General features: G+C 44.7%; 1 protein-coding gene across 1 annotated transcript in view; it reads right to left on the bottom strand.

Annotated features, from left to right (window-relative positions):
* The window catches only part of prex2 (phosphatidylinositol-3,4,5-trisphosphate-dependent Rac exchange factor 2), a 149,295-nt gene that overhangs the window by 79,966 nt on the left and 46,004 nt on the right, over window positions 1–23,325 (bottom strand). The window contains exons 7-15 of the mRNA XM_080417598.1: window positions 20,113–20,246; window positions 18,234–18,337; window positions 16,360–16,509; window positions 15,533–15,677; window positions 9,616–9,716; window positions 6,425–6,528; window positions 6,041–6,090; window positions 1,768–1,843; window positions 319–391 (exon numbers count right to left, since the gene is read on the bottom strand). Of these exons, the coding sequence (XP_080273724.1) occupies window positions 319–391; window positions 1,768–1,843; window positions 6,041–6,090; window positions 6,425–6,528; window positions 9,616–9,716; window positions 15,533–15,677; window positions 16,360–16,509; window positions 18,234–18,337; window positions 20,113–20,246 (937 nt within the window). The remainder of the gene's footprint in view (window positions 1–318; window positions 392–1,767; window positions 1,844–6,040; window positions 6,091–6,424; window positions 6,529–9,615; window positions 9,717–15,532; window positions 15,678–16,359; window positions 16,510–18,233; window positions 18,338–20,112; window positions 20,247–23,325) is intronic.

Below are 23,325 nucleotides of genomic sequence, written 5' to 3'. Positions count from 1 at the left end.
ACACACACACACACACACACACACACACACACACTTCTAAAGGTTCTGTTTATGTATTTATGTCAACGTGGCCTATCAGAGGTATCATAAATGGAAATGGAAGGAACCAGAACAATTGTGTGAAATGCTGATGCCAGGAACTTTCTTCAACCCCCCTCTCGACACACACACACACGTGTGTGTGCGTGCAAAACTCTCGACAACTGACTGAATTGAGGATTTTTTTTTTGCTATTTGCTTTTTGGGGGGCGGACAACACAAATAGTTACATGATGTTGCAAGTTTGCTGCAGGTTTTAATGTGTTTGAAGGGTCGTACCGTGATGCATGAAGCCATTGTCACACAGCTCCACCCCTAAGATCAACGCTTCCTCCCTCGTCCTGCAGTCCCCCTGCATCGGAAAACACACAGGAGAGAGGGAGGGAGGGAGAGCAAGAGAGAGAGGCAGGGCAAGAGAGAGAACAAAGCACATTGTGTGTTTAGAGAATGGTCATAAATGTCATTATATACAAGTTGACAATGCAACGCATCAATCAGCTTGTTGAGGTTTGGTACCCAGCATTGTCCAGGTTATTGTGTGGGTGAAATAGGCTCTCTCTGTCCCTCTATGCCATAGAGTCTATGGGTTATTGAGTGCATGAACTAGGCTATCTGTCCCCCTCTCTCCCTCTCAAGCTGTGATCTGACAACAGAAAGCTGTCTACAATGCCGATTTACGCTGGCATCGGGGTTTTCCGTAATACAGTTTGTGCATAATACATACAGGCTCGCAGACACACCAACCCACAGACACAGACAACTTCATAGCCTACTTAAACTTTATCTTCGATATAAAGTTGTTTATTTGTGGGTTTGTCTGTTTTCCCGATTTATGTCCAAATATGGCCATGCCTGATTCCATGCCTGATGCCACAGTCTATCGCGGTGTGTGTGAGTGTGTGTGTGTGTTTTACAGAACGATAATATTTTATCTTTCGGTGGGAACGCACCTTTACATCAACGCTGCTACAGTATCTGCTTGTGTGTATGTGTGTGTGTGTATATATATATATATATATAGATATGTGCTGTATATATATACACAGATTACACACTCACACATTCAGACCAGAGCCACACCACACTTATTCACAAACAAACACAATCAGAGAGATGTCTAGACGGCTCAGTGTGACGGTCCTTGAAGTCCCACAGAAGGGGAGACAGCCCCTCCGCCCCTCCGCCGACCTAGGTCATGCGGGCCCACACACACACTCACACACACACACGTACATAAGATATACACACACACACATGGCCATAACGTCTGCCGTTGATTCTGCTGTCAAACACTACGCGCCATTTCTGTGCCGTTGTCCCAGACAAGACTATCAATCTGTTGACCTCAAAGCTCCCTGTCCAAGCCAATAAAGCTCAGTCATCTAATCAATTCTCCCTCTCCGTTTCCTTTTTACTCCTCCGAGAGGATAAGGACCGCTGTGAGTGTCTGTGTGTGTGTGTGTATGTGTGTGTGTGTGTGTGTGTGTGTTTGTGTGTGTGTGTCTCAGTCTCTTTCCTCTGTTGCATATTTGAAGTGACCCGCCTGTTATGACAACAGCCACTTCCCTCTCTTTCTTCCCCCTGATCCTCTAGTCTTCTTTCATCTCCCCTGTGCTTCCAGGTGGGCGAGCGGCGGCGAATGTGTTTCCAATATGCTCGGATGCCAACGGGGGAGGGGTATGCAGAAAAGGACACGTAAAGGAAGAGACGCATGCTGGGCATGCTTACCTGAGCTATGAGCCAGTCAATCAGCTTGTTGGCCATCACCACTGATTTGTATGTCCGCAGATGGTAATCCTTGTCCCTGGATGAGGACAAACAACAAGATGTTAAAATATTATCCTCCCCTGAACATACAAGTACTATTCTATTCCCTTAGTTCAGCTGAAGTCCAGTGGTCAGACACATGACATGTGCAGCAGTAGCATTCATCAGGCATCAGGCCTGCTCCATTGCGATGGCTAGAGACTCGAGACCATGATGACGTACAGTAGGACTGTTTAAATTCCACTCAGTTACTGGTGGTCACTTTTAAAAACGTTGGCAGTTGCGCGGTTATGTCAAATTGAGTTTTCTTTTGGCCGTCAACAGCCAAAAGGCATTGCAGTCCGCGAAGGGCTCGGTCAGGTCAGGGCTCTAAAGTGTGTTTGGCCCCACGGAGCCCCATGTCACAGACACGTTGCGCTACTGCACTCAGTGTTACCACCACCACACGGCCAGATTCTCTGCCTGCCAGACCCCCGGAATGCTGTCTGAAATAGAGCTGTGACTTTCCCATGAACGCCGGGGTCTCCCCGGGGACACGCAGGGGCCGAAACAGCAGGCCCGGGAAAGTCCAGGGCCACCCGCAACTTACACCACTCACACAGATCCACCACACGCAAGCAAGCAAGCAAGCAAGCACTCATTCACTCACTTCACTTCACCTCACTCACTCACACATAGACCACCTCACACATACGCACATTTAAGACACACAGACAACCTCTCACGGAAATAAATATACTCATTTCATCTCACTACACACACACACACAACAGAGAAGTCAAACACAACATGTGGGCCAAATAAAAGTCCAATCTCAGCTGTCTGCAGCTCACCAGAATGTGGAGCGTGAGAGGGCAATCACACAACCCCCCCCCTCCCCCCCCAACACAAACACATACACACGCCAGTCCCATAAAGGAACATTCTGTTGCATAAGTGCATTTGACAGACTGGGTTTGGTCTGCGAGGCGGGTGGAGTGTTGGTATACACTGGTTAGGCACGATGCTCTGCCGTGCCATGCAATGGGGAAACTAACGAGGGTGGATGTGCACTGAAGTTGTCAGAGTGAAAAATGAGGTCCGGTGGGGCAGCCATATGCCTGGCATAAGGGCAGCGCCAATCTGTGGAGCAAGTAGCAGAGGGAGAGGTCAAAGGGGAGGTGCTTATTGCTCAACTTGCCCGCTGCGAATGGAAAAGAGCCTGGGAAGTTGGCAGTACTTTTTTTGTGAAGGGTAAATTGATGGCCTAGGGCAGGCCATGCTGTACTTTCCTTGGTTGCTTCAAACTGAAAGTCCTCGCATTTAATTAGCGTTTTTTAAATCCTGAGTAAATAACTAATGTTATTGTTGTGTTATGTTTTAAATTCTATGTTTTTTTTGTCTGTCTTGTCTGTCTGTTATATTCTATGCTGTATAACATACTCACATGTTGTACATCAACTTTGGTTTTAAATTTAAATGTGCTTTAGAAATTAAATTGACTATGCACAATCCATAAATATTGAGCTGCTGAAAGATGCATAAGCATAACAAAGCAACAGTACTATTTTCCCAGAATTGTTATAATATTCTTCTTCCGTTCTTCATTAAAATAATTCAAGAGTGTTTTTCAGTTGACTCTCAGTTTGCAGTCTTTCCATGTTAATATCTTAAGCACCTTCTCATCCGATGCATGAATGCATACCTGTGTCTGAAGGGCGCTAGCCTGTTAAGGGGTTCAATATTTCATACAAGGGAATCAGATACCCTTGAGGGCCTGAATTCACAGCTTTCTTCTTGGGGAAATGGGCTGTCTAGCCCCCCCCCCCGCACACAGGCACACGCACACAAACACGCATGCACACAAAAACACACACACACACACACATACACACACACACACAGACCTCACCCTCCATCCCCCACTCCTCATTTCTCACTCTGCCAGGAAATTCCACCTAATTAGGCAAGGGCTGGTTGGTCCAATTAAACCCTGGCATTCCCAGGCCCCGGGACGCATTGTTCGGGACATTCAGTGAGAATGCACTGTGCTGCACAGACACTCTGGCACACACTACACCACACACACACACGCACGCACACACACACACACAAACACAGCTACAGCAGGAAGACACACACAGAGACACAGACTTTCTACGTCTGTGGCGGTTTTGGCCCCAACACAGACAGCAATGGACTGAATGCTGACAATACTCCAAGCACCAGCATGCGCACCCATGCACGCAAGCACACACACACACAGAGCACACACACACAGAGCACACACACACAGAGCACACACACGCACGCAGACACCAAGTCAACCCTGAAGTCATATGGCTGTCAGATCAGACAGAAGAACTATGCTCAAATCCATGGAGCATCAATGTGGTCTCTCCAGCTACGGAAGAGTTTCACAGGGGTTAATTCAAAGCTGTGCTTAGGGCCATTTGAGATCCAACATAAACAGCCAGCGTGGGCCAGAACCTTTGTGGTACAACACATTAACAGACCGTACCTCAAACACTGTTAAAATGGAATTCACAAGAACAACAGCAAAAACCAAAGCATGCCGACAAATGACACCTATAAAGTGCACGTGCTCCACTTCTGTCTATGTTTTTGCACACTGTCAAACAATGGGATGTTTCATTAAACGTGTAAGGGGAACAAGTGCCAAGATCGCCCCAAACACACCTGCTTTGCATTTGGGTTGTAGGGCCTATTGCAAGGCCATGTTGGATGTTTCTGGCACACATCAGCAGTAATTGCCAACCGCAAGACACATGGAGACTGAACAATCAAGAGTTTGATATTATCGCTCTACATGTACCGTATGTACAAATCATATCGCACTTTAAAAATGAAGCAGATAACTCCATTCAGCTTTAATATGAGCTGCCTCAAAGCCATCAATCTCCACGGGGCCTATTTTGCAATGTGTTACAGGCTGGAGAATTCAAATCGATGTCTGCTGTCTGCCGCACTACTTTGTGTCAGGCCATCGAGACCACGGGATCAATACGCCATGACATGTGTAATTGGTCACGCGCGGTGAACTGCGCATGTCCCATCCATTCCAGCTGAATGCCCTGAATGCAGCTCTGCACCATGCCTCGACATAGGCATGAGTCTTGTCTTTGTAGCTGTGATGAATGGATTGAGCAGCATGACCCAAACATATCAGCATGGACACACACAGTGTGTGGATGTGGGAGCAGAGAGAGCATGCGGTTAAAAGCCTATAGACGAATCCAAAGAACGCTGCCCTGTGGGTGGCGCAATCATAACTGCGGTGTCAGACTTCTGTTGCGGTGTGGAAACTGCTTGCTTTACCTGCTATTTTACTAACTAAATGCTCTGGCTGATACAAAAGTGTCACTGACGTGCCTCAAGTTAGGCTACTTGATCACATTGGATTGCGGTGCTGGTGCAGCCGAAAATAATAGACCATTTGACACTTCCAATGTGAACAAGTGACATAACTTGATGCAAGTCAGTGACACTTTGTGTCAGCCAGAGTAATATAACAGTTAAAGCAAGCAGAATGCACACCGCAGCAGGCGTCTGACGCCGCAATAATGATTGCGCAACTACAGGGCAGCACTCGGTGGATTCGTCTTGCTCAGGAAGAGGCAAGGCTCAAGGAGAATACACAGTCATCCCTGCTTTGAAGATCCATTTGTGAAGATCATCAGTGAACGAGACACAAATTTCTATTCTGAATTGTTTTGGTTAGCCTTTCATGATAGACAAATGTTATCTATTACTGTATGCTGTCAAAGCAGTATAAAATGGTGGGAATGTATAAGCAGTGAATGCTCAAAAGGCAAAAGAGAAAGAAAGAGAAAGGGAATGCTAGCAATGTTATCGCTTTCCATGTCCAAGTGTCCAGATGGCTTGTGTGCGTATCTGTGTATGTGAGGCCCAATCCTTTGACTTTGCATCTGTCCTCTACAAAGGGAATGGTGCAGACAAGTCCTGCCAAGTGCTATCACCCACAGGCCCTGCCACACTCTATCACGCTCTATGCCAGTCCCTCCCATGTTAGCTCCTCTTGAAAACAATACGCTTATAGTTCACTGGCCTCGCAGTACTCCCATCCTCTGTGCTGCTCTGGTCTGAATTCTTAAACTTTTGGCGTACTAGCTAGGGCTATATTTAGGTTATTTTAAAGCCTGCCAACCTGCCTGCCAGCGAGGAGCTGTGGAGGGACAAGTGAAATGGGCCATAAAAGAAAATGGACGGATACCTGACGACAGGAGTGAAGAGACTGTGAAGACGACAGAACAATCTGACCCCCTGAGAGAGAGAGAGAGAGAGAGAGAGAGAGAGAGAGAGAGAGAGAGAGAGAGAGAGAGAGAGAGAGAGAGAGAGAGAGAGAGAGAGAGAGAGAGAGAGAGAGAGAGAGAGAGAGAGAGAGAGAGAGAGAGAGAGAGAGAGAGAGAGAGGAAGAAAGAAAGAGTTTAGAAATTACAGTAGTAAAAAGCATTCAATTCATTAATGTTAATGTTCCAATACGGTAAATACTGTATACCTTGCTTATTGCTTATTTTGCTGTAAGATTATTAAGTACTGTATAGTACACTTAGAAATGGTCTGAATATGAGAATGACTGTTGCGCAACTGCTGTTACCTTGGAGATGACATCCTGCATGTCACTTCTGGGGTGGTAGGTGCCATCATCGTAGCGAAAGCGATACAGCACAGGCTCAGGCTTGAACTGGTGCTTGTCTGTGACTGCGGACACAATTCATCACATACAGAAAGGACTGTGACTGAATGAAGGCGATGGCAGACACAAAGTGATGTTAACCCTCCACCAACCTTAACACATCCACCGCCAGAGGTTAATCTCATAATGTACTCACCAGTGCCAAGGTGTTTTTGTTGTTTTTTTGTTTTTTTCATGTCGCCATAGATCTTGTTAAAATCCTTAAGATTGAGCCGTGAACGGTCTGTTTACATCCGCGAGATCTCCCTGTATCTCCCAGTGAAAACCACGTGTCAAACGGGGCATCCATGTTTGAGTTAGAGCGGATTACGTTAAACAGTGAAATGCGAGGAGAAAAAACTACAGGAAGAGAATTGAGTTTCAGTTTCGTCTGTAGAATGGGAGCGGGCGTGATCGTCGAAACCGGATCCCAAATAATTCTATTTCCTGTCATCAAACCGGAAACGGAAGTGGATCAAAAAAATTCCGAAAGTGCACCCGGACCGCGCATGCGCGAAAAGACCGCAGCCCGTAGGACTACGGGCTCGGCGCTTAACCGTTGGATTTAACGGCCCGTAGAACTACGGGCCCGGCGGTAAAGGTGTTAAAGAGAGCCGTATTAACCGTAAGTTTAACAAGAATGTCACAGTCATATTACCCCAATGGAAGGATTTTTTGGGTGTTATCCTTTTAGACAAAGTGTTTGACTGTACTCGTGCTGTTTTTACATTTCTGTCTAATAAAATATCCAACCAATCAATCAATCAAATTATACCAGCTTGTGCCAAGCTAAAACCCTTGAAAAGTACTGTCAATCTTGCATCTTACTAAACATTACCAAAAAAAACGTACCAAATTAAACTTAGACTTTAAGAATTTGATAGGTCACCAAATTCAGCACAACAGCTATACTAACTTACAGTAGACACAGACACACTCTATACTTCACCCTCCGGCAAGCATTTAAATGAACACTTTCAATACATTTTTCATGCAAACTAAAGCAAGGGAAAAGAACTAGGGCGATATTCAGACTCATACAGGCACAAACAATCCAACATCTAACTGTAAACATAAACAAAGATAACTTACAACTATAACTGCAGTATTAACTATTACTCTATAAATGTTATCTAATATAATCCTGACCTGAGCGCCTCATTGTGGCTGCAGAGTTTCTTCTAATGATCTAATAATGTAACTACTGTAGGCTAATGTATCAGACAGACCACTTACAACGTCGTCAGATGGGGAGGGGTAAACTGTGTTGTTTGGGCCATTCAATCAAATAAAACATCTTAACATTATTGAACCAACTGATGCATTTCCCGCTTTACGTAGCGCCGGTAGTTGTGATCCCATAGCTTGAGAGGACGTTCGGGTGAACGTGTTGCGCCGATTGATTCAGTCACTCGGTGCAATGATGACGCAACACAGCCAGTATGGGAAGGCATTGCGGACTCCCCATTGGCTTAAAGGACAGCCAATGAGGAGAAAGTCACGAAAAAGTCACAACTAGCGCAGCGACTGAAGCTGGTAAAAAACTAAACTCACTACGAACCCAGCCTTCCAGTCTGGAGGAGCCTCCCAAACACACGAGGGGTCAAAGATAACACTGCTGAAAGCCACCCACCCACCCCATCCCACTCTGCTTGCTTTAGGGGGCTTTGTTGAAGCCCCCCACCTAATAGAATGCAGTTGGCTCTGTGTCTTTGGCTGTAGAACCATGAAGGTTCCATTAACGTCCTTATGAAAAGCAAGCTCACTGGCCCTCGGAGCTATTCCTCTCTGTCAGGGAGAGCCTCAAAGCCCGATCTCATTTCTCTCTGTTAGGAAGCAATAAAGAACCCCAGAGTAATTTAAGATCCAGGCCTGGCCACCGGCCCCAGTCTTTTGAGGAAAAATACATACTGAGCGCAGTACGCACCATTAAGTGTGAATGCAGTGCGTCAACCAGCACGCCACCTCAACGCATTGCACAATTCTCATCCAAGGCCACTACGCAGCCATTGAACCGATATTACACAAACACTGGGGCGAGAAGGGATTAATATTTATAATCCCTTGCCTAAACAACGTGTCACAGGGAGTTTTTAAGTCGGGACATCTGCTGAGACGTGAATACGAGATCTGCAAACGCAACCTGAGCGGTGAGATCACTGTTGTTAAAACTCTTAACTTGTTGAATGAGGGATGTTCAATACACGCAGTTAGAAGTCAAGCCAGGGTGCAACCGTAAATGTAAACCACTTGCGTGCGCCGTCTACTGTGTGCGTAATGCGATGTCACTTATATTGTACATGGCGTAATTGTTCATGTAGAGCAGCAAAGGAAGGAAACATCTGTAGTAAATCTGGAGTGTAAAAATGGCTACTCTCAAGAGTTAATTAACACTCAGGATTTTGCGGTGTAGGAAGACGAGGTAAAGAACAAGAGATGAGGGGTGAGTGGGTCACCTCTGACACCACCCGGCAGCATCTGCTGTTCACTCACCCACACAACCACCTGATGTGGTGAGAAATTAGAAAAAGTAGACCTGCTTTTGCATGAATATTTAAACCAGAGAGAAATATATAATGAATAATGTTAATTTAGCCAAACAGCCACATTGATAATTCAGATTATTTTGTGTGACACAAATCCACAAGCAGTGGTGGAAGAAGTACTCACATATTTTACTTAAGTAAAAGTAGCAATACCACAATATAAAAATACTGTGTTACAACTAAAAGGCCTGTGTTCAAAATCTTACTTGAGTAAAAGTACAAAAGTATTGGCATCAAAATATAGTTAAAGTACCAAAAGTAAAAGTACTAAAATGTTTGAAAATAGCAGATCTACAAGCTCACACCGCGTCGCAATGTGACGCGTTGTGAGCTTGTAGATAGTAACTAAGGTTTTCAAATAATTGTAGTGGAGTAAAAGTACAATTTTTGCCTCTGAGATGTAGTGGAGTAGAAGTAAAAGTATTGAAAATTGGAAATACTGCAGTAAAGTAAAAATACCTCAAAATTGTACCTAAGTAAATGGACTTAGTTACTTTACACCACTGTCCACAAGAATCTGACGGGTCTACTCTTGAGGCATGCTGTGCATCTCTAGAGGAGACCTACCATGGTGAATGATTCCGTTCTCCAGCAAAGCCTGTCCCAGGTGCACTCCTTCCTCTGGGTTGTCCGTCTCACCGATCTCCATCAGCCAGGACACAAACTCACTGAGGAAAAAGCAAAAACAACATTAGGCACTCACAGGTTTTTTATTAAATTAACAGGATTTCACAGTGTAACAGTGTCTCCATGGAATGTGATCTCCTTTAGAAGCACTCAGGACATGTTTGTTTTTCACAAGGATCAAGGATACAAGTGTAGCTGAATTATTCAAAAACCAAACATCTCTAGAAGAGGAAGTTGATGTGAATCTCCATGAATTACCAATCTGTGAAATCATCTCAATCAATGATCAATGAACGTACCTATGTCAATGTGGAAACAGTGGGAAGAAATAAGAAAATCAAGAAGCCTGGTGGCAGACAAACCACAGAGCTTTCAGGACTTAATGAATAACATTTACCATAAACTCATGTGACTATGGCAACAAACACCGTCTTGGCAAAGAGACATGATGATTTATTTGCTATTGGGGGCCACCGTCTGTTTATTAAAACAACCAGCAGGGCTTACTCCAACTGTTTGGCCTTGGTTCTATCTTGAAATCTGGTGCCGAGTGACGGCAGAAATCAAGCAACACGAAGAAGTGTGTTTTAAGCTCCCAGATGTAGGAAGAAAAATGCAAAGAGGATTTTTGTTTTTGTTTGGTGTGCATCATTTACAACTGCGATAAAGAAAAACACAACAAACACAACAACCACTCTTCTCCTCCTGAGACAAAATGGACTAAATAGGATAATTCTCTATTATACAGCAATCCACAGAGAGATGGATAGATAGAGAGAAAGAGAGAGATTAAGGGAGAGAGAGAGAGACAGACAGACTAACAAGGGGAACATCAGTAGCATATCTGATTACAATCCTTGATGTTCCGTCTCCCCACAGAAGCCAAACAAACATGGCCAGCAGTACCAGTGGAATTCTGTGGTATCCCCTTCCAGCCTGTGATGGCGGGGCCGGGTGTCACCGTAGAGCCATCAGCAGGCTTGTTGAGGGTTGACGTTGAACGTTTTTCAGGAAAACAATCTACGGCCAATCTACCCTGGTCTTTCACTCTTCCGCCTTTCAATCTTCGCGTCCCGTTACCCCAATTCCAGAGTCAACAGAATACAGGGAACACGCCAGGGTCACAATAATGTCATCTTATCAATCCCTGCACCTTAGTCGTGGAAAGAGACAGAGTGCGAGAGCGAGAGAGAGAGATGGGGCGGGGGACTCAAAATGTTTGCAATGCATGGCTCTTGTGGCATTGGGCAGATTAAAGGTGTAAACGGCTTCTTCAATCTATATGTAAATACAAAGTCGACATTCTGAAAAGGAAGAGCTATTTTCTTCCGGATCCCAATTGTTTTATTGAATGTTACCGTTATTAAAAGTGGTCCAAGCAATATACAGTATTGTGCAGAATATTATTGCGATGAAACATCTGAGACATGGACTTGAGACCAAGTGAAGGAAGCTAGCTGAGGATTATGGCAACAGTATGCATTCCTCAAAAGATGTGTAACTTGTCCTTTCACTAACATCTGTTGCAGTGCGTGTGCGTGCGTGCGTGCGTGCGTGCGTGCGTGCGTGCGTGCGTGCGTGCGTGCGTGCGTGCGTGCGTGCGTGCGTGTGTGTGAGTGAGTGTGAGAGAGAGAGAGTGGGAGGGGGCGCATTCTGTCAAAATGTGCAAAAGGTAAAATATACGGTCCCTTGAACATCTTTCCCCTTTTCACAATGGGATGATAACAGCTGAATGGGAGCTGGCTGCCACAAGCATTCTCTCTGATAAATTAAACTGTCCCAGGAAGCAGACCACAAATAAGACCCTACCGCTTAAATGGGAGGAGTTCGAGACCCAGAAATAGCTCTGGGCCTCAAAGAATCAAGAGAGCGAAAGAGGAGGAGAGCGAGAATAAAGGAGAAACATTTCACAATGGAGGGAGTGGGCCGACTCTAAAGCCATAGGCAATATGGCATTCATCAGGGAACATACCACGCTGGTTCCAATTCACCAATCACGCCTACATATTATCTTCTCTAAAAAGTCCCAAAGTCAAGACAAGGGTTGTACTGTACTCAGATGGATGCACAGAAACTGAGTATAAACCTGGGGGCTGTACAGTACAGTATATTTCCCACATCTACAAGTGATCCTCAAGGTGCAGGACCACGCTGCATACTGAGGGATAGGCTTTCATAGGACCTCTAAAAGCTGTACCTTGAGGTACATGCTCACACCATATGGTCTCCTCTAAGTCGACAAGGCTCCCACTTACGACCAACGTTTGATGCCTTTAATCTTTTCAGCTGACAGATCAATTCCTGTTCCAGACCGCATAGGGATCTGGTATTGTCTGCAATGGACCAAAGGAGAAAGTTACTCCCCATTCCAAACCCCCGTACCATGTAACTCGGCCACAACTATGTCCAATTGGGCTTTCTGGTTGCTTTTTTTTCCCTCTCCCTCTTGCTTTTAAAAATAACTATGATGTTGAAATGGCTGTTTAAGCTGCAGTACCTCGAGTCAGATTATTACCAGTCAAAACATCTCCCTAAAAATTTTAAAACAAATGGAAACCATGGGTCATTCTGAAATTAAACTTGGGCGTTTTCAAGAAGAATCGGAGGAGGCTATACTACAATCAAGAGAACCAGAGTCCAGTCAAAATAACAGAGCGCTCCAAGGCTCATTTTATTCATACTCATAGACTATCTGCGTGTTTCAAACGGGTGTGCTGTGTAAAGCCTTCGGGACTATATACTGTATGGAACAGTTGGCTGTCATTATGAACTACAGCCCAAAACGGGCAGGAATCGCTCACAGCTATAACCATATGGCTGTTGATTTTATAACACTGATTCAGCCACACTCCATCAGATGGTGTTAGATTCTCGCTTTCACAACCGCAGTCATAGGTCTATAGTGTTCAAAGATGATGGTAATTGGGTGCAGAACAAGCGAGTCAAAATGTGCACTAAGACATTGAATGTCAGCAGAGTAGCCGAAAGGAACTTAATCACATAAACCCTTAAATCACATGCATATTTGGCAAAAATAGCAGATCTACAAGCTCAAGCTATTTTTAGGCAAAAGATTTGGTGTGGGACCAACTAAGTGTATAGGGTTTAAGTGATTAACCCATTCAATCCGGGAACGCATCTCTGTCATTTTAAGATTTCTTTGACTATTCAAAAATAGCAGATACACAAGCTCATAGCGTGGCACCGAGTTCCACGCTATGAGCTTGTAGATCTGCTATTTTTGAAAAATCTTGAAATGATGTGCAAATCTTTGGATATGTATTTTTTTTAAGCGAACATTTTGTCAAATATTTAGTTCCAGGGACCTTCAGCAGCAAAGATTTCAGTTACAAATGTTCGCTTTGAAAAATATATTATAATTCAACGATTTGCACAAAATGTTCAAGATTTTGCGCTATGAGCTTGTATATCTGCTATTTTTGAATAGCCCAAAGTATAAAATAATGGTTATAGCTAAAAATCTAAAATGACACAGTACGCATTACCGGCTTGAATGGCTTAAGGAAGTGAGCTTACAGACAGTATAGGCTCCATGTACTAAGAGGCGGAGTGCTCCAGTATATACACCACCGAAATGTACAGTAAAGTGCTTTGAGGCTCACCGGCTCAGTGAAACGTTTATTATCTGAGAGTGGAGATAAGGCGGGGGGGATCAGGTGGTTCAGGCTGGTAATGCACCAGAGGAACAGAGTCTCACATAGTCTAGAGATTGAAGAAGCTAGCAGCCCATGCCCTCCAATCATCACACATCTTCAGATAGACTGCCGAAACGATGCAAGCCCCTGTTTCCCATTACAGGATTACATGCAGGAGAAGATAAACCGACATCGTTCTAACTTTTTAATTACTTTCACTTTTGTCAAAAAGCTTAACTGAAGACTGTTGATAAGGCTGATATGAACCTCATATTATTATGCATGGCTAAACATCAAAAAGTTTTATGTGATAAAAGCAGCATCCTGGAAACTGTCAGAAAATGTTTTTTTGTTTTGCTTTTATGCCTTTATGGATAGGATAGTAGGCTGACAGGAAACAGGGAGAGAGATGGGGGATGACATGCAGCAAAGGCCATCAGGATCGGGACTCGAACCCGCTAGGCCAGTGGTCCAGACCAAGCTGCACATTTTGGGGTATTTTTATGTGTACCAATGACAAAAAGCAGGACAAAAGTGAAGGTGGACGGTGCTCTATTTTAATGGCAAAATAAATAAGGACACAGACATCCAGTTAAGCAAGGGGTGGGTTTGTGCGCACCACTGGAGACTGGGGGGTTTGAATCCTCAACGGTGCCTTCAGCTTGCAGACACCGTGCGGGTTGGTCGGGGCACCTGTTCAGCAGGGAGCAGAACTGGGACGAATACCATGTTTTTTCCACACGCATTACATGCTCCCCTGTGAAAATCCTCACTGTCAGGTCAAAAGAAGCGGGCTGGTGGCGTCATGTGTAACGGAGCAGACATGTGGTTATGTCTACACCCTCCCCATAACAACTTGTGGGGATCAGCAGAGACAGGGACTAATGCACATGGGAATTAGCATAACTAAATTGGGAGAAAAAGGAAAAACTAAGCTTAAGTACACATGTTCACATGTGCATGTCACAAATCTACCACATCTAGTACTGTCCCCTATCCACCTCCATCGCACGCACGCACACACACAGCTGGACAGTGTAAAGCCCTGTAAGGTACAGTATGTACCAGTGTGGCTGACAGATAGATGGAGGCATTCACACACACACACACACACACACACACACACACACACACACACACACACACACACACACACACACACACACACACACACACACACACACACACACACACACACACACACACACACACACACACACACACACACACACACACACACACACACACACACACACACACACACACACACACACCTGCCCTCCAGCCAGCGTAATGGCCTCTCTACGGTGGATTCCTCTGTGGAGGGCTTATTCTAATCTAACACGGTGAGGGAGGGAAAGCAAAGCGGTCAGCAGGGCAACAGAAGGACTTCTCCCTGTGATTTATGATCGGCCTTCAATGAGCCGCTCCGTCCCAAGACACCACGCCAAATAATCCTTAAATAAGATTCACGGCGATGTCCGCGTGGAGTTGATTTTCCCCATGACTTGACTGCAGATACTGTACTCAACGGTGGATCTTCTGAACAGAGGAGCGCTAACGTGTCCTTCCCCCCTCGGCTCTCTTCAGAATGTCTCGCTCGATTAGGAATGAAAGAATGAACGAAGGAATGCAGCCAGAGTTTAGCACCAAAATGCCGGGTATTCAGCTCTGACTGAAGGTATTAGTATGTAGAGTATATGCTGTTATTCGCTCTGCTGGAATTTAATATGCAAATGCTGTGCATCACCCAATAGTGAATACTTTACAATGTAAATTTTAAACTCCAACCCCTACACTAAAAGGTTTAGATCCCCATATTCCAGCTCACCTCAACCATTAAGAACACAGAAGCACTAGTCTCAAGGAGCCAGGACATCAGAGATCTCCACCTACCAATAACGTCTGGTGAGTGGTGACATCTAAATTCAAGTTGCTGGAACAGCAAAGAAAACGGTCGCATATTGCAAGGAAGGACTGGCCTCAACTGTTCAATGCAGTTATTATTTATTTATTTTACTCTGAACTGTTTATACTCAGATTTACCCACTACATTGAATTTAGATCTCTGATCGACTGAAGCACAGTCATCTAGCTTGACATTCACAGCAACAATGACTCATCGTGCTGAGAATGGCAATGTCAGAACGCTTTCACACTGGACAAGGCGTGAGTGCCAAGGTTGAGGGCGTGTGGCCTACCTTCCCAGGAAGCACTTGGGAAAGGTGGTGAGCTTGCGTTTCCTGTCCTTGATGAGGTGTCCCTTCTTGGTCATGAGCTGGTAGAGTTTCTCTCCCTTCTCCGACACCATGACCCACGTATCCTGCTCCATACCCAGCCTCAGAGCTACAAAGAGAGAGGGACAGAGAGACAGAGAGAGAGAGAAACAGAGAGACAGAGAGACAGAGAGACAGAGACAGACAGAAATCAGAAAAGCTCTGCATGCACATTTTAAACTCTTTAAACTCAGCTCCTTGTCTGGATGTGACATCAATTACTAAGTGAAGAAGACTAATATATCCTACTCTCACAGGCTAATTAGCAGTGCCAGTTCACAATAGGTTCAAGTAGGGTTAATCAATCATGGAGGTTATTCTGCGCGGCTACCAAGGGCAAAATACAGTTTTCCCTTCCTTAAGATAATTGGTCACCTCACAAATGTATGAGCAGGATTATGATGAACCCCACACACACACACACACACACACACACACACACACACACACACACACACACACACACACACACACACACACACACACACACACACACACACACACACACACACACACACACACACACACACACACACACACACACACACACACACACACACACACACACACACACACACACACACACACACACTCTTCACTGGTTAATGAATTAGCAATCATTCTCAACTATTGTATTCAAGATGCACATTGTTAAAATATTTGGAATTTTCGTATTTGTAATATTAAAACCACAAAAACGGTCCAGTGAACAAAAGTTAAACAGAAACCTTAAACCAAAATGACCTCCTTACTTTTCCTCCTTTCTCTCTCTTTCAAGATGGCCTCTAGCCATTCCTGTTTCTCCTCCGGGGTCTTAGCCATGCAGACGAACCACTTGTTCTTGGCCGTGTTGTGGATCTTCCAGCCGTTGTTCACAATGTTTCCACTGCTGTGGTAGTCAGCTGCAGGACAAGAGGAGAGCACAAACCAGAATCTTGAAGGGGGCTCCGCTTGTGTCCTAAAAGACCTCTCGTCACGAGGGGTGGACAAAATGCTAATCCGCCGCTTTGACTCATCCCAGTTTGGTGTCATTTTTTAAGCTTTTTTTTTATGTTTGAGCCATCGTGCCATCAATTTGAGGTTGCATTGATGAGGACATTGTAAACAGACTTGAGCTGAGGAGAGAATTAGCATTGCCACATGAAACGTGCATCTAACAAGAGACAGGACCCCAGTGAGTTGGTTCAGAGAAGACAGGACCCACTCATTACTGAGGAAAAACTAAAGGGAGAGTGGGGGGCATACACAATAGAACAGACAGGCCATACAAGAGTTCACGGACAACACTATGAAACGCTGTTTATATCTAAAATGTGTGTTAATTGAATTCAGAGAGGATTTTACTGTGTACAGATTGTCTCATACGGTGCTGTGTGCAGCAGTGTTTCCGAGCGCCCACAAAGCTTTTATAATGAACACCACACATTACTCTTGAGTAATGTGGTCCATAGAGGTGCACATTCATGCCCTATAGACTCTCATCTACCGATAGGAGCCAAACAAAGCTGTAATTCTGCCTCTGGAGCCTTCTCCATTCGAGTGCCACAATCGATTATCACTCCTCTCCTGTAATGAGATAAATGACTGGACACAAATGGAGAGAGAAGAGCATCCATCAGAATTATTTACCACCAGGGCCCCCCGAACCTCCCCAAAAGCCGACAGGTGCTATTGATTCTACACTTAAAAAACAGAAATGTTACGAACGTCAAAACAGATGAAAATAAACGACCAAAGGTGAGGAGGTACGTGCATGCCCTCGCTGTGTGTGTGTGTGTGTGTGTGTGTGTGTGTGTGTGTGTGTGTGTGTGTGTGTGTGTGTGTGCGCGTGTGTGTGTGTTCGTGTGCTCATTAATTCCATCACGGGGAGAATGCTTCCCCGGTCGGGCCCGCTTGACCTCTGAGGTTTCCGAGGTCACCAAAAAAAGCAAATAAACTCAACCATTAAAATCATCAATTGCAATCAGTTCAAATTATAAGTACAGCGTTGTGTCCTTTCCGTGGTATTGCCTGGCGTGATTCGACGTGTGCCTTCCCTTCGCGAGCACAGTTTCAACCTCAAGATGCTGACGGTGTGCCTAGGAAAGGGGGGAAAAAATAAATACAAAAAGGACCTAGTGCTTTCATTATGTTGTAATTCGAGCTAAAACACTCCTGTCGCCCTGTGTTCCAGATTGAGATCTCCCGTCTGTGAAGCGGAACACCCACGAGTTACTTCACCGCCGCCTGCCGTGTTTATCCGCTCTCTCTGAACCAAACCCATCCATCTCTCACCAAAAAACACCCGATATTACTTCCCATCTCAGCCGACCGGGGAGGAAATGATGGCTTCTACAAATATAAAGGATAATCATTGGCTATGTGAGGCCAAGACACACAGCAGCTACAGTCCACCAAGTACCAGGCAGTGGTGTCCCGAGCAACTCCACCACTGTTAAGTATCTAAAGGGAAAATAGCTTGGTAGATAGGTCATGTTTCTCCGTAGGTTGTTATAAAAGGTTAAAGTATGCATGTGTCAACAACCATGCAGCAGTCATTTGACGGAGAGAAAAAGCTCCATATGCAATTTGGTTAAAACAAAACGATTTTTACCATTTAAAACTATTTGCTAACAAAATCACCCACCTGTGCCATCGTCCATGTTCTCTACCTCCATCACCTCTGTGTTGATTCTGCCTCTGAACAGGTAACGGGGGCCCTCGGTTGCAGCCTTGCTGTTTTTTAAGCGCCTGCATTCAAGAGGACACACAGATCACAACTTTTAACAACGAACCCCCCAACTCACCGTGATTAGAATTCTTCCATTTTCCTAGCATGTTACGTGACAGGGTACCAAGTGAAAGGAGAATTTTGGACTACGTTTTTCTTACCTTTTCAATTATATTATGATATGGTTAGATCACATATTTTAATGGCTTTTTTATTTTTTTTTAGAGAGAGATTGACGTTCATAGTGACAGAACACTGTCAAAAAATAAAAAATAAAAAAATAAAGACGAGATTTCAATCTCGAGATTTCAATCTCGTCTAGCGATACTTAGATTATTATTATTTTATTTTTTTTGGTTGCATAGTTTTCTGTCACTATGAACGTCATATATAAAAAAAAAGAAAAAAAAAAGATATTAAAGTATGCGATCTAGCGCAAAGCCTATCCGCGCACGTTTTAAGCTGGACCCGGGATGGAGTTATGAAAATGTTCTACTGTACCATTCATCCTAAGATATCATAACATCATAGAAAAGGTAAGAAAAACTTAGTCCAAAATTCTCCTTGAAGTCAGAAGAACAAACTCACACATTCAAACAGAATGCACGATTACTGATTAAAATGCCATGGCAATACTTTTTGTTTGATTTGAGGTGGTGAATGGATACATATTTATACCCTCCCACCTCCACCTCCGGGACATAATTGTACTGTTCTATAAACACACTACGTTCCCCATCCCGCAGATAAAAGCCAGAGCCAAGCAGGCGGTAGTGGGGTAGTAGTGGTGGGTGAGCAAGAGCAGCCAGACATACACAGAACGCAGCATTCTGCTGCAGTGCGTTCTGCAAAAACAGTGGCACAGATAGCATATAGTAGTAGTATTTTTCCCATACTCTGTTCATGCTTGTTTTCACAATATATGAACTTGTTTTATCCTGCTGTTCTTATTTTCAATATTATTACACTGTTGTATTATGCCTTTTGTAATCTCGGCATCATTGAAAATACTCAATGTATTTCAGAGAAAATAAATAAAGGTCGAATGAATGAATAAAATTGTATAGTTTAAATAGATCACCTTATTTGGATAAATGGTCGTCGGTTAGCGTTCCCTGACTGCGCTTCTTGTGCTTTCTATCCAATGTCATGTCATTTGGTCAATTATAGAATCCCATTAGGCTGATGGTAAGTGTAATGCAAAGACAAGCTTACACGTGTTTCTTAAAGTGCTTTCGATCGCCACCTAAAATAACCACATAGTACTAAATCAGCTCTGAGAGTGCCAAAATGGACTCTCCCGTGTTTTCATTCTAATCCTCATTTCTGTCTCAATTCAACTAAAATACCTCCACCAGAGCAACACTCAGCCTTCCCATCTGAGCCCCAGCATGCCTATTCTGGGAGGAACATTCACCAAAAATAGCAGATCTACAAGCATAATAACCGATTTGAGCTTGTAGATTGGCTATTTTCGGTGTAGAGATTCGGTGTAGATGGAAGAAAGCAGTCCAAGTGCAGTTGCAACTCAAGTCCGTTTCACTAGGGCTAGAGGGTTTAAGTGGTAAAAAAAAAAATGAATTGAAATGGAGCGTTACATTATTTATGGAGACAGTAATGTAATGGCTATGTACTAGTCTGCCGTTAGCTGGGAGGATGGACCAAACCATTTTATTCTGTCCCAAAGAATAGACAAATACACACTCTCATATGTGTTTAATGCCTCCGTCTGTTTAACCTCCCCCCTCAAAAGAACAGTTAACAGAAGTCAGTTTGTGTAAAAGTGCAAAGACACCTGTTTTTCTTCTTGCAGTAGACCAGGAGGTTGTCGAACAGGAAGAAGACCCTCTCCTGTATGTTTCCAGCAGAGATTTTCAGCAGGACACCCTGCGTCAGCATTTCCGTGCACGTGTCTGTGATGTTGGAACCCTGGATTTAGACAGGAAGACAAACACACAGATGAACATACAGCACAGTATACAACACATACAGCACATTGCTACAGTACAGTACAGTACAGTACAGTACAGCTGCACAGATGAGGACAGACAGACAGGCATACAGGCGGTCAAAGTATTGACATTTTGTTGACTCAGTTGTTAATTGAAAAAATAACATCCACATTTATTTGTTCTGAAGGACACTTGGAAGAGTAGCCTTTGGGCTAAAACAATTCCTTACAAAAATCAACCAATCAATCAATCAGTTCAAGTCTGCACACTCAAATTAAACCAAACTTTATTTAGAGATCACTTTTACAACCATCGCAATTGACCAAAGTGCTATGCAAGTGCAACAACAACAAAGTCACATGATGTCACATACATTAATCAGATAGAAATGCAATAGACTCAAATGTGATTAAAAGCTAATGAAAAAAAGTGTGTCTTCTTCAGTAGGGATTTAAAAATCTCGATTGAATGAGCACTTCTAACGTGGATGGGCAGGCTATTCCAAAGCCTAGGAGCGGCGGTAGCAAAGGCACAGACACCCCGTACTCATCAGTCTTGTTTTGGGAACCTTTTGGGAAACTCAGATCTGTGCAAAAGACACTTTGATGCAAGTATTCAGTCAGAGACTGAAGCGTCTTTAGAACTCAGATCCTGACATTTCATCATGGTGCAAATGCATCTACACTACACCAGTCAGGCAACGTGTGTGTGTGTGTGTGTGTGTGTGTGTGTGTGTGTGTGTGTGTGTGTGTGTGTGTGTGTGTGTGTGTGTGTGTGTGTGTGTGTGTGTGAGTGTGTGTGTGTGTGTGTTGGGGGGGGGCGGGGGTTCCCAAGCCCTGCCTTTCCTGCTCCCTCTCCTTGGGGTCTGTGAAAACACACCCTACTTCCTCTCAGAAGATTGCTCAGGGACTTTTAAAAGACATGGCCATTTCTAGCTCCTATAGAATAACATCCCGCGCCGTTGAAGCCGTGTTGCATTGTGGCTCTGCGTCTGGTCGCCACATTGGTAAAAGTTCGTTCTCCCGCCGCAAGCGATGAACTGCACAGCCTTCTACCTTGTCTGCTTTTGGTAAACTCATGCGGCATGTTTGATGGGCCCCGGTCAGGGCTAAAAATAACCCCCCCCCCATGCGCACGGAGCAGGAAAATGTGCTAAGCATTTCCTCCTGCTGGAGACACCGGCAGGCCAAAACCTTGCTCGCTTTTTCCTTCTCCCTTTCTTCACCCTCGTTGCTCTCTTCCACCTCCCTTCCTCTGTTGATGCCACATCAGCTCTTTTTTTTCCCTTCCTCCTCCGCCCTTCTATCTTTCAAACTCTCCACCTCCCTCGAGATGATTCCTCCACTCCTTTTTCTTTTGCCCACCCCCCTCTCTCTCCTTCTCTCTCTCTCTCTCTCAGGTCTGCTTTAAGTCCCCAGCCCTGGTCCAGATGTTAATGTAATTGCAGCCAGTGAATGTGTGCACACCAGAAACATGGTAGGGCCAGGTTGCCTCGGTCACTTCCAGAGGCCAGCAGCAGTGTCCCTATTGGGCCAGACTAAAAGACCTGCACTTCCTCTACGGGAGAACAGACGCTTCCTCTTTATGAGTTGCATGGGCTTTTAACAGAACCCCTCGACCGCTTACACCTATTTGGGCCGCAGGCCTATCCGCTTTTAATGAAACACTATACACTTCACAGCGCTCTCCTTTTCGGTTCTCTCCACCTTACCCCCCCTCCCCTTTACATTTCTGACTCTTCACCTCCTATTTCTTTCACAGCCTTGGTTCAGGATAAAGCTCTATACATGTGTCTACACATTTTCATATATGCCTCTGCAATACAGCAGTCATTCTGAGACTTATTTAATGCTACCTGTCAAAGGGCTGCCAGACATAACAGAATCAAAGAAAGGGTGGGCACCATATCTTGACTATTATGATGTAAAAGACAGATATACTCTGAACCCTTAAGAGGCATTTGTCAATTAGCTGGAGAGATAACAACGCAACAAGCCAAAGGGAACTTTGGCTAGCCAATTCAAGCAAAACTCCTCCTCAACCCAAGCAGACTTGGAGAATATCAACTAGACTAAAGAACAGGAACAGCATGTCTAGCCTCAGTGTTTTAGTTTTTCAACATTATTTATGTGGTACGCAGTGACACAACGCAGGCACTTGAAACGCAACCCAAACTGGCAATTGTTTTCTGTGGCAAGCGCTTGGCAGCTGTCACCATGGGGACGACAGGCCATCACCCTGTGGAAAACCTGCCACCGACACCTCGAGGGCACACAGCTGTGCAGAGGGTCAGTGCTAACAAGCAATCAGCCCAGGCAGAGAGAGGAACAAGAATGTAAAAAACAGAGGCTCTCTCTCTCGTACACTCCTTCGTGATCCCAGCGTCCATTCCTCAAACACCCACACAGAAAACACAAGACACCGACATCCATCCTCCCCCTTTTTCCTTTTTTTCTCTTTTCTCTTTAGTTTCATCCCCAGTGAGAGATGCAGAACCTGGCAGGAAAGCAGTGAATGCGTCCCACGCCAGAATGAGCTAATGTTTGTAATTAATAAAAAAGTGCTGGGGGAAACCGCAGAGAGCTGCTTAGGCCAAGACAGTACTGAGCAAAATGTCAAGGCACCCCACCCAAATGCAGATTCTAATACATCACACTATTCTTAGCCCTCTTGGAATACACGTGTGTGTGTGTGTGTGTGTGTGTGTGTGTGTGTGTGTGTGTGTGTGTGTGTGTGTGTGTGTGTGTGTGTGTGTGTGTGTGTATAATGCGTGTGCGTGCTTCAGAGATGTCCACGAGTCTCTGAGCTCGAGTCCGAGTCAAGTCTCAAGTCTTTGAGGCTCGAGTCGAGTCAAGTCTCAAGTCTTTGAGGGTTGAGTCGAGTCGAGTCCGAGTCAAGTCTCGGGTCTTTGAGGCTCGAGTCGAGTCGAGTCTCAAGTCTTTGAGGCTCGAGTCGAGTCGAGTCTCAAGTCTTTGAGGGTTGAGTCGAGTCGAGTCCGAGTCAAGTCTTTGAGGGTCGAGTCCGAGTCAAGTCTCGAGTCTTTTTAAAGTCTTTTT

Source organism: Gymnoscopelus braueri (genome assembly GCF_963280865.1).
Source record: "Gymnoscopelus braueri genome assembly, chromosome: 21".
NCBI lineage: Eukaryota > Metazoa > Chordata > Actinopteri > Myctophiformes > Myctophidae > Gymnoscopelus > Gymnoscopelus braueri.
Note: the sequence above shows the minus strand (reverse complement) of the source record. Positions and strands in the feature narration are given on the sequence as shown.